An 11,481-nucleotide genomic window follows, 5' to 3' on the forward strand; every position below is an offset into this window, starting at 1 on the left:
GGCAGATGACCAAGGCGGATGACTTGGATGAATGATCCTGAGCAATGGTCCTGATATAAATGTTCCTGATAAATGATCCTGATATAATCCTGATCAATGTTCCTGATAAATGATCCTGATGAATGATCCCGATAAATTATCCTGATATAAATAATCCTGATCAATGTTCCTGATAAATGTCCCTGATAAATGATCCTGATCAATGATCCTGATCAATGATCCTGATAAATGATCCTGATGAATCATCCTGAAGAATGATCCTGATATAAATTATCCTGATAAATGATCCTGATATAATCCTGATCAATGCTCCTGATAAATGATCCTGATAAATGATCCTGATATAATCCTGATCAATGTTCCTGATAAATCATCCTGATATAAATAATCCTGATCAATGATCCTGATAAATGATCCCAATATATCATCCTGATAAATGATCCCAATAAATAATCCCAATATATAATCCTGATAAATAACTCCAATAGATGATTCTGATAAATGATCCCAATAAATAATCCCAATATGTAATCCTGATAAATGATCCTGATAAGTAATCCCAATATATAATCCTGATAAATGATCCCAATAAATAATCCCATTATATAATCGTGATAAATGATCCTGATGAATGATCCTGATATATAATCCTGATAAATGATCCCAATGAATGATCCCGATAAATGATCCAGATATATAATCCTGATAAATGATCCAGATATATAATCCTGATAAATGATCCCGATGAATGATCCTGATATATAATCCTGATAACTGATCCTGATGAATCATCCTGATAAATTATCCTGATATATAATCTTGATAAATCATCCTGATAAATGATCCCGATTAATGATCCTGATAAATCATCCTGATAAATGATCCCGATTAATGATCCTGATAAATTATCCCGATAAATGATCCTGATGAATTGATCCTGATAAATGATACTGATGTAAATGATACTGATAAATGATCCTGATGAATGATCCTGATGAATGATCCCGATAAATTATCCTGATATAAATTATCCTGATAAATGATCTTGATATAAATAATCCTGATGAATGATCCCGATAAATGATCCTGATGAATGATCCTGATGAATAATCCCGATAAATGATCCTGATCAATGATCCTGATAAATGATCCTGATATAATCCTGATAAATGATCCTGATATAAATAATCCTGATCAATGATCCTGATAAATGATCCTGATAAATCATTATGATAAATGATCCTGATATAAATAATCGTGTGCCTGGCCCAGAGGGTTACCGGGGCCCTGCCCTGGAGCCAGGCCTGGGGTTGGGGCCCGTGGGCAAGCGCCTGGTGGCCGGGCCTTCGCCCATGGGGTCCGGCCAGGCCCAGCCCGAACCGGCTACATGGGCTTGTCCCCCTGCAGGCCCACCACCCGCAGAGGGATCCAGAAGGGTTCAGTGCTATGTGGATTGGGCAGCAGACCAAGGCGGGGGCCTTGGCGGTCCGATCCTCGGCTACAGAATCCCAATCAATGTTCCTGATAAATGATCCTGATATAATCCTGATCAATGTTCCTGATAAATGATCCTGATGAATGATCCCGATAAATTATCCTGATATAAATAATCCTGATCAATGTTCCTGATAAATGTCCCTGATAAATGATCCTGATCAATGATCCTGATGAATCATCCTGATGAATCATCCTGAAGAATGATCCTGATATAAATTATCCTGATAAATGATCCTGATATAATCCTGATCAATGTTCCTGATAAATTATCCTGATAAATTATCCTGATATAATCCTGATCAATGTTCCTGATAAATTATCCTGATATAAATAATCCTGATCAATGATCCTGATCAATGATCCTGATAAATGATCTTGATGTAATCCTGATCAGTGTTCCTGATAAATGATCCCGATAAATGATCCTGATGAATGATCCTGATGAATCATCCTGAAGAATGATCCTGATATAAATTATCCTGATAAATGATCCTGATATAATCCTGATCAATGTTCCTGATAAATGATCCTGATAAATGATCCTGAATTAATCCTGATCAATGTTCCTGATAAATGATCCTGATATAAATAATCCTGATCAATGATCCTGATAAATGATCTTGATGTAATCCTGATCAATGTTCCTGATAAATGATCCTGATATAAATAATCCTGATCAGTGTTCCTGATCAATGATCCTGATAAATGATCCTGATATAAATAATCCTGATCAGTGTTCCTGATCAATGATCCTGATCAATGATCCTGATACAAATAATCCTGATCATGATCCTGATCAATGATTCTGATCTGAATATCCGTGAAATTATTGGTGATTATCATTTCGTTCACAATCATTCAGTCCTGACGGACTCACTCTGCTGTGACAGACGTGTCCCACTTCGTCTCCGTCACGTGTTTCCATGGTTACTGCTGTCTGATTGAGATCTTGGTGGTGTTGTTTGACATCAGAGTCCAGACTGGACACGCCCACTGTCGCCTGTTATCTGTTGCCATGGTTACAAAGGGTCAAACTACATCTTCAAACTGAGTTTTTCTTATATGAGACATATAAGGAGACTAAAGTGTCTTAAAGTTAATATCATGTTGTCAGTTGGACATCACACCCAGAGACCATCAGCAGAGCAGAGTCTCAGTGTCTCAGTCATCAGGGACGTCCTGCAGCTGACAGGGGACCCACTTAGAGCTCGTCCTGTCACCTCACCGCCATCAGCTGTTTGTAACACATCAATGTGTTGTTGTGACTTCCTGTTTCAGACGCTGAGGAAGAAGAAGACCCGCCACAGTTCCAACCCTCCTCAGGAAGCTCACATCGGCTGGGTGATGGACTCCCGAGAACATCGGCCGCGCTCAGCGTCCATCAGGTCCGACTGTAGAAACACATTTATGGTCCAGCAGAGGATCTTCCTCTGTCACTGTGTGTCAGCCTCTCTGTTCTTCATCATCATCATCATCATCATCATCATCATCATCATCATCATCATCAGCTCTGTTCTCTTAAACTTTATTCACCTGATTCAGTTCACACAAAACACTTCACTTCTTCACACTCAGTGTTTATTACGATAACATGTAACAGTTAACATGTAACAGTGGAGCCACATTATTTCTGTTCCTGAGGAAACATTAGATATGTAATAAAACTACAGCAGATTGTTATTTTCACCATTGATTATTTTCCTTGCTGACGTCTTGTCGTCTTCTCCGTCCTCCTACAGCAGCTCCAACGCCTCTCCGTCAGAAGGAGGCCCGCTGGCAGGAAGTTACGGCTGCACCCCCCAATCTCTGCCCAAATTCTGGCATCCATCCCACGAGCTGCTGAGAGACAACGGCTTCACTCAGCAGGGATACCACAAGTACCTCCGACGGTGCCTGAACGGTACAACAGCAACAAATTACTGCAGCCAGAGTTTAGCAGCCAGAGTTCAGCAGCCAGAGTTCAGCAGCCAGAGTTTAGCAGCCAGAGTTTAGCAGCCAGAGTTTAGCAGTCAGAGTTTAGCAGCCGCAGTTCAGAGTTCAGCAGCCACCATTCAGCAGCCACCGTTCAGCAGCCACCGTTCAGCAGCCACCGTTCAGCAGCCACCGTTCAGCAGCCACAGTTTAGCAGCCACAGTTTAGCAGCCGCAGTTCAGAGTTCAGCAGCCACAGTTCAGCAGCAAAAGTTCAGCAGCCAGAGTTCAGAGTTTAGCAGCCACAGTTCAGAGTTCAGCAGCCCGAGTTCAGCAGCCATAGTTCAGCAGCCAGAGTTCAACAGCCAGAGTTTAGCAGCCAGAGTTCAGAGTTCAGCAGCCAGAGTTCAGCAGCCACAGTTCAGAGTTCAGCAGCCAGAGTTCAGCAGCCAGAGTTCAGCAGCCAGAGTTCAGCAGCCACAGTTCAGCAGCCACAGTTCAGCAGCCACAGTTCAGCAGCCACAGTTCAGAGTTCAGCAGCCAGAGTTCAGCAGCCAGAGTTCAGCAGCCAGAGTTTAGCAGCCAGAGTTCAGAGTTCAGCAGCCAGAGTTTAGCAGCCAGAGTTCAGAGTTCAGAGTTCAGAGTTCAGAGTTCAGCAGCCAGAGTTCAGAGTTCAGAGTTCAGAGTTCAGAGTTTAGCAGCCAGAGTTCAGAGTTCAGAGTTCAGAGTTCAGCAGCCAGAGTTTAGCAGCCAGAGTTCAGAGTTCAGCAGCCAGAGTTCAGAGTTCAGTAGCCAGAGTTTAGCAGCCAGAGTTCAGAGTTCAGCAGCCAGAGTTCAGCATCATGTCTTTAGATCAGATTTATAAGGACCAGGTGTCAGATGGACTGTTTCTCATCTACCTGATAACTGAAGACATGACGCTGTCTCTGTGCTCTCTGGTGACTGACTCCATGTTTGATTCACTCAGAGTTATAAGGAACAGGTGCTGATGGTCCATGGTGTCTCTGCACTCTCTGATGACTGACTGGATACTTGTTTTAATCGCCGTGTGTTTCAGAGAGGAAACGGTTGGGGATCGGCCAGTCTCAGGAGATGAACACTCTGTTCAGGTTCTGGTCGTTTTTCCTGAGAGACAACTTCAACAGGAAGATGTACGAAGAGTTTAAACAGCGCGCGCTGGAAGACGCCAAAGAGAACTACAGGTGAGGACGACAGGATGATGATGAAATACTGAGCTCTGTCTCAGACATGTCTCTGAGCCTCAGGTGGGACCTCAGACCAGCTGAGACACATGTTACATTGACATCAGAGGGTCAAAGGTCAGAGGTTTGTAAGAGGAGATTCATCAGTGTTCAGAGTTCTTTAATTCCTGAGTCAATATAATCCAAATCCTGAGGTGGAGATAGGTCCCTGCTTTTATTGTGGTCGTCTGTGACTGACGTGATGTCACATTCGCTTCAAGAGAAACTGAAGTGAGACAGCAGAAAATGGTGGATGGTCCGAGGAGGCGGACCTTCAGCTGCTGGGATAACTACTCAGATTCAGTCAGCTGAGCGTGGACTCCCTGCTGTATCAGATGGGTCTGTGTCCAGAGCTTCTGCCCGCTCTTCGCCTGGTGAATATCCTCCCAGCAGCAGGACGTGAGGTGGAGAGGCTGCAGGGTGGGGCTGATTCTCATTTGTGGTCTGATAAACAGAGAGGGGGCGGGGCAAAGAGGACGCCAAGCGAATCACTGTGCCACACGCGGCTCTGTAACAGAATAAGATTTGACACATTTTAAAGATCGACTCATACAGAGACTCCGCCCACCACCTGGAGTTTATGATTCTAATGACCTGTGTTTGGGGCCTCCTCTGTTGGGACGGAGCTAGAAACCCTGCAGTCTGATTGGTCAGTAGAGGATAGTCACTCTGGTTTAATGTAACCTCTGTTCATACATCAGTAAACTAGAGCTATAAAATGACTTCATTCACTTTAAGGTGGAACGTTTACTGTCATATTACTGAGTGCACGAGCTGACCATATGTCTGTAGGTTAACATGTGTCTGTGGTCTGTCTGCAGGTTAACGTGTCTGTGGTCTGTCTGCAGGTTAACGTGTCTGTGGTTTGTCTGCAGGTTAACATGTGTCTGTGGTCTGTCTGCAGGTTAACATGTGTCTGTGGTCTGTCTGTCTGTAGGTTAACGTGTGTCTGTGGTCTGTCTGTAGGTTAATGTGTGTCTGTGGTCTGTCTGTCTGTAGGTTAACGTGTGTCTGTGGTCTGTCTGTAGGTTAATGTGTGTCTGTGGTCTGTCTGCTGGTTAACGCGTGTCTGTGGTCTGTCTGCAGGTTAAAATGTGTCTGTGGTCTGTCTGCAGGTTAAAATGTGTCTGTGGTCTGTCTGCAGGTTAATGTGTGTCTGTGGTCTGTCTGTCTGTAGGTTAACGTGTGTCTGTGGTCTGTCTGTAGGTTAATGTGTGTCTGTGGTCTGTCTGCTGGTTAACGCGTGTCTGTGGTCTGTCTGCAGGTTAAAATGTGTCTGTGGTCTGTCTGTCTGTAGGTTAACGTGTGTCTGTGGTCTGTCTGTAGGTTAATGTGTGTCTGTGGTCTGTCTGCTGGTTAACGTGTGTCTGTGGTCTGTCTGCAGGTTAACGTGTGTCTGCGGTCTGTCTGCAGGTTAAAATGTGTCTGTGGTCTGTCTGCAGGTTAATGTGTGTCTGTGGTCTGTCTGCAGGTTAATGTGTGTATGTGGTCTGTCTGCAGGTTAACGTGTGTCTGTGGTCTGTCTGTCTCTAGGTTAACGTGTGTCTGTGGTCTGTCTCTAGGTTAACGTGTGTCTGTGGTCTGTCTGTCTCTAGGTTAACGTGTGCCTGTGGTCTGTCTGTAGGTTAACGTGTGTCTGTGGTCTGTCTCTAGGTTAACGTGTGTCTGTGGTCTGTCTGTCTGTAGGCTAACGTGTGCCTGTGGTCTGTCTGTAGGTTAACGTGTGTCTGTGGTCTGTCTGTAGGTTAACGCGTGTCTGTGGTCTGTAGGTTAACGTGTCTGTGGTCTGTCTGTAGGTTAACGTGTGTCTGTGGTCTGTCTGCAGGTTAACGTGTTTCTGTGGTCTGTCTGTAGGTTAACGTGTGTCTGTGGTCTGTCTGTAGGTTAACATGTGTCTGTGGTCTGTCTGTAGGTTAACGTGTGTCTGTGGTCTTTCTGTAGTTTAACCTGTGTCTGTGGTCTGTCTGTAGGTTAACCTGTGTCTGTGGTCTGTCTGTAGGTTAACGTGTGTCTGTGGTCTGTCTGCAGGTTAACGTGTGTCTGTGGTCTGTCTGCAGGTTAACGTGTTTCTGTGGTCTGTCTGCAGGTTAACGTGTGTCTGTGGTCTGTCTGTAGGGTAACGTGTGTCTGTGGTCTGTCTGCAGGTTAACTTGTGTCTGTGGTCTATCTGTAGGTTAACTTGTGTCTGTGGTCTGTCTGCAGGTTAACGTGTGTCTGTGGTCTGTCTGTAGGTTAACATGTGTCTGGTCTGTCTGTAGGTTAACTTGTCTGTGGTCTGTCTGTAGGTTAACGTGTGTCTGTGGTCTGTCTGCAGGTTAACTTGTGTGTGTTGTCTGTCTCTAGGTTAACTTGTGTCTGTGGTCTGTCTGTAGGTTAACGTGTCTGGTCTGTCTCTAGGTTAACTTGTGTCTGTGGTCTGTCTGTAGGTTAACGTGTGTCTGTGGTCTGTCTGCAGGTTAACTTGTGTCTGGTCTGTCTGTATGTTAACGTGTGTCTGTGGTCTGTCTGTAGGTTAACGTGTGTCTGTGGTCTGTCTGCAGGTTAACGTGTGTCTGTGGTCTGTCTGTAGGTTAACATGTGTCTGGTCTGTCTGTAGGTTAACGTGTGTCTGTGGTCTGTCTGCAGGTACGGTCTGGAGTGTCTGTTCAGATACTACAGTTACGGTCTGGAGAAGAGGTTCAGGTTGGACCTGTTCAAGGATTTCCAGGAGGAGACGCTCAAGGACTTTGAGAAAGGTAACAAACATCAGAGTGACTGAGCATGCTCAAACTGCACCTGACAGTGACTTCCTGTCACAGATCTCTGTATCAGCAGTGATGCGTTAGATGATGTCATCAGATCATCATCAGTAGATTTAAATATTAAACTGTTTTATAACAGATTAAAGAGTTTGAAGATGAATGTGAAAATCTGCAGTTATTGATTTTTGTAGATTAGAAACCCTAAACAAACTGTTGATGATGATGATGATGATGATGCAGGTCAGCTGTACGGTCTGGAGAAGTTCTGGGCCTTCCTGAAATACTCAAAGATCAAGAAGCAGCCGATCGACCCGAAGCTTCAGGAGCATCTGTCTCAGTTTAAGAACCTGGAGGACTTCAGGGTGGTGGTGAGTCACGACCACACGTCTCTGTTGGTCATCATGCATCACATGACCTCTGACCTCTGACTTCTGATCTCTGTGCTCGCAGCCCCCGATGGGAGAGGAGGGAGGCAGGAGGAGACGTCACTCATCCTCGGCTGGGGATGAAGGAAGGCGTCGGCGTCATCCTTCCAACACTACCTCAAAATCTACGCAGGCCTCCAAATCCTCCGCTGCTGCCGCCGCCACAGCGCAGAACACAGCCAAAGATAACGCCCAGAAAGCAGGCGCTGCTGCCCACGGGAAGAAGAGCGAGTCTGGAGGCAGGAAGAAGGAAAGTGTGGCGCCAAATAAATGAAGCTGCTTCCTGTAGGCGTGGCTTTGGATACAATTGTAGAGTGCGGAGGCGGCGGCAGCAGCTGTGAGGTCAGCGGCGGCTCTTTTCAGCAGCAGACAGTTTGGTATGAAGAGACACTGAGCGTGGTTTAATTAGATTGTTTTTATCTGTGCATTTCATTTAAAGCGAAGCGACGTGTAGGCAGCGAGCTTGACCCTGCGCGCCCGATCCTCCGCTCATAACGTTTACAAAAAAAAAAAAAAAATGCATTCCTGCATTTTCTGCCTCCTTCTTCTCTCAGATGCCAAAAGTGTCGTTCGGAGCTCCGCCCTGTTCGGACGCCTCTGCAGCTGTGATTCTAGTTTGCCAACATACGGCAGGTCGTCCTGCGTGCCTTAATAACCTGAGGATGATGTCAGCGACTCGTCACCTGTCCAGGTGTCACCGTCTGATTCATATCGTACTCTTTTCATACAACACAAACATCTGTTTTATTTTATGGTGACAATCAGGTTGCAGTGATGTAATGAGTGAAGGACCGCCCCCCGACTGACCTGCAGAACAATGTTCCGTTTGACGCTCACACGCACGTAGAATAATTTATTCTTTTCTTTTTACATGATTAGATTTTTAGTTTTCGGGAATCAGAGCAGTTTTAATGGTTTCTGCTGGAACGATGGCGTGAGGCTGGCGTCATCAAACGACACTATATTTTAGCTTGAAGTTCATTTCCTGTTTGAGGCTTGGTGCTCGTCAGCACTTCAATCATTTCCTGTCTTTCCTTCATCAGTGACTTAAAAAAATAAAAAGGTTTTTAGAGCTGAATTAAAGAAAAAAATGTAAATACTATAAAAATGATTTTCAGTTATTCTCTGATCTGAAGACGTGATTTGTTTTATCGGTCGTGTGGCGTGGAGTGTTTTAGTAATGATGATGATGATGATGATGCATGTTGATGACACGTCTGTAACATGAATTAAAATATAAAGGAACAGTTGATTGTACCAAACTGGTCTCTGTGTCATGTGTCACACACACTCTCATCTGTCTGTCTGTCTGTCTGTCTGTCTGTCTGTCTGTACCTGGGGTCAGAACTTTTAAAGTTCTTCAGTGTGTCGTGATGTGATCGTGTCAGTTTCCTCACATTTGATTATCATTTTCTACCTGTGTCATTAAATCAGAGGACCTTTGGCTGAGTGTCTTCTTCTGTATTTTGGCCTGTTGGTGACGTAACTCTCACTGTGGCTCCTGGAAACTGTTGATGACATGTTTCACTGTTTGCTGACGTCTGCAGATAAAATCATTCATTGATTAATCAAATAAAACAATCAGTAGAATCAATAATGAAAGGAGTCCTTAGCTGCAGCTGTTTATTTACCATAAGGGACTGTTCTTTATTCATGAATTTAAAATTTAAATATATATATATATAATTTATAAAAAGCTTTAAAATGTGATTTTTAAAAAAAAAAAAAAAATGAATTTTTGTAATTTTTAAAAAACAATGGATTTTTCATTATATATTTTTATTTTAAAAAAGCTTTAAATTGATTTTTTTTAATAGATTTTTTAAAAAGGCCTTTTTATAAGATGTTTAAAAAGTTTAAGAAATTTTAAAATCAATTTTAATTTAATTATTAATTAGTTTAATTTAATTTCTTAATTTTGTATTTCATAACTTTTAACTTTCAATCATGAAAAGGTAACTTTTAAAGTAAATCATTAATGGTGGAGGGAGGGTCATTGCAGACACACCTCCCTCAGGCCCTTCGTATTTTTTTATGTGTATGTATATATATATATATATCTGTGTGTGTGTTCATATATATGTGTACACATTGAGATTTGGGTTATTCCGGCCTTTACAGAGACATACAGAACAGTCCCTTCTTATTTCGTTTCTTGTAAACATTCAGAGTGTGTATGTGGAGCCTGATCTGACCCGAGCCTCACACCGCTGCTGCATAGAGAACAGTCCCTAACTCGAGCGGTCCCCCAGCACACACTGGAACAGCCTCTCAGCTCCCGCTCAACCAGTGGTTCCGCTGTTCCCGACAGGACGTGAACGCAGCCTGTGGCCGGGGCGGGTAGGCGCTAACCGAGCAGTATGGCGGACGATGGAGACAGTTCGAGCGGACCAGTAGACACCAGCGGCGGCCATGGTTCAGCGGACGAGTCGGACGGGCTCGGGCTCGGCGGGATGCTGCTGAACGTCAGTATTGTGGTGGCGGTGGTGGCGGTGTGTGTCGCGGTGTACCGGCGGTGGGGCAGGCGGCTCGTCTCCGACGCGGCCCTGGGCGACGAGGCCTCGGCGCTGCCTAAGATGAGGAGACGGGACTTCACTCTGGAGCAGCTGCGGGAGTACGACGGGCTCCAGAACCCGCGCATCCTCATGGCCGTCAACATGAAGGTCTTCGACGTCACCAGCGGGAAGAAGTTTTACGGTAAAGGTGAGTGTGGGGACCGGAAGGAGGCTGGAGGGACGGCCGGGACAGTTAGCTTCAGGTGCCCGCTGACGGTGAGCTGTCCCGGACACTACGTTTGGGCGCAATCGGCTGTGCTTTGCTTTGCTTTGCTTTGCTTTGCTTTGCTTTTCTTAGCTTAGCTTAGCTTAGCTTAGCTTAGCTTAGCTTAGCTTAGCTTAGCTTAGCTTAGCTTAGCTCGGTGGGCTTTGTCTGTGTTATTGAATGGGATGCTAGCCGTTAGCTCGGTAGCTCAGCTGTTTCCAGGGTGGTGACTGATGTGACGGAGCTATAACACGTCTCGACTTTATCTTTATTAACATTAAACATTTAAAACTTAATTTAGTTTAAAGTTACTGAGGCTGGAGATCAGGAGCAGCTAGCCTGCTAACATTAGCCCGTTAGCTTGTTGACGTGCACAGGAGACAGTGCACCGTCTGCTGTCTGTCTGTCTGTCTGTCTCTCTCTCTGTCTGTCTGTCTGTCTGTCTGTAGCCTGTTTACACTGATGCATGAAGAACTTTGCACCAACATTTAAACCTTAAACTGTTTTAATCTGACTTTATTAAGTCACACTGACTCCGGTGTGACGGAGCACCGACTGTTCTGCTGCGCTACGTCAAAGTTTATTTATAGACGTGTTTATTGATTTCACAGAAAGAAACAATACAACAAATAAACAACAACAAAACAACCCAACCTCGTGCAGCTAAAACAAAATCTGCTGCAAACATGAAGCTAACATGTTCATAAATGAAACTGAAGCACCTCATTAGGGACTGTTCTCTACTTATCAGTGTGAACACATGACCCTCCCTCAGTGACAGCAGATGAACACATGACCCTTCCTCAGTGACTGCAGATGATCACATGACCCTCCCCCAGTGACTGCAGATGAACACATGACCCTCCCTCAGTGACTGCAGATGAACACATGACCCTCCCTCAGTGAC

The 11,481-nt window shown here is 44.6% G+C and overlaps 2 protein-coding genes and 1 long non-coding RNA gene across 4 annotated transcripts in view; all 3 read left to right on the top strand.

The window, feature by feature from the left end:
- LOC126400899 (la-related protein 1-like) overlaps window positions 1-9,076 on the top strand; it is a 23,985-nt gene extending 14,909 nt beyond the window's left edge. Inside the window, exons 4-9 of the mRNA XM_050061891.1 lie at window positions 2,776-2,882; window positions 3,237-3,397; window positions 4,465-4,609; window positions 7,274-7,383; window positions 7,630-7,757; window positions 7,840-9,076. Coding sequence (XP_049917848.1) covers window positions 2,776-2,882; window positions 3,237-3,397; window positions 4,465-4,609; window positions 7,274-7,383; window positions 7,630-7,757; window positions 7,840-8,088 — 900 coding nt within the window. The 3' untranslated portion in view covers window positions 8,089-9,076. The remainder of the gene's footprint in view (window positions 1-2,775; window positions 2,883-3,236; window positions 3,398-4,464; window positions 4,610-7,273; window positions 7,384-7,629; window positions 7,758-7,839) is intronic.
- LOC126400901 (uncharacterized) lies at window positions 5,864-7,129 on the top strand. The gene is made up of 3 exons (XR_007571019.1): window positions 5,864-6,560; window positions 6,648-6,991; window positions 7,046-7,129. It is a non-coding gene; the product is annotated as an uncharacterized LOC126400901 (long non-coding RNA).
- An 840-nt stretch (window positions 9,077-9,916) lies between the features above and the next one.
- Window positions 9,917-11,481, top strand: part of pgrmc2 (progesterone receptor membrane component 2) — a 13,925-nt gene continuing 12,360 nt past the window's right edge. The window contains exon 1 of one of the 2 annotated variants that reach the window (XM_050061328.1): window positions 9,917-10,585. In XM_050061328.1, the coding sequence (XP_049917285.1) occupies window positions 10,175-10,585 (411 nt within the window). In that variant the 5' untranslated portion in view covers window positions 9,917-10,174. The remainder of the gene's footprint in view (window positions 10,586-11,481) is intronic. The other variant, XM_050061326.1, reaches the window with a different exon arrangement.

The sequence above is a fragment of the Epinephelus moara genome, chromosome 14 (genome assembly GCF_006386435.1).
Source record: "Epinephelus moara isolate mb chromosome 14, YSFRI_EMoa_1.0, whole genome shotgun sequence".
NCBI classification, from domain to species: Eukaryota; Metazoa; Chordata; class Actinopteri; order Perciformes; family Serranidae; genus Epinephelus; species Epinephelus moara.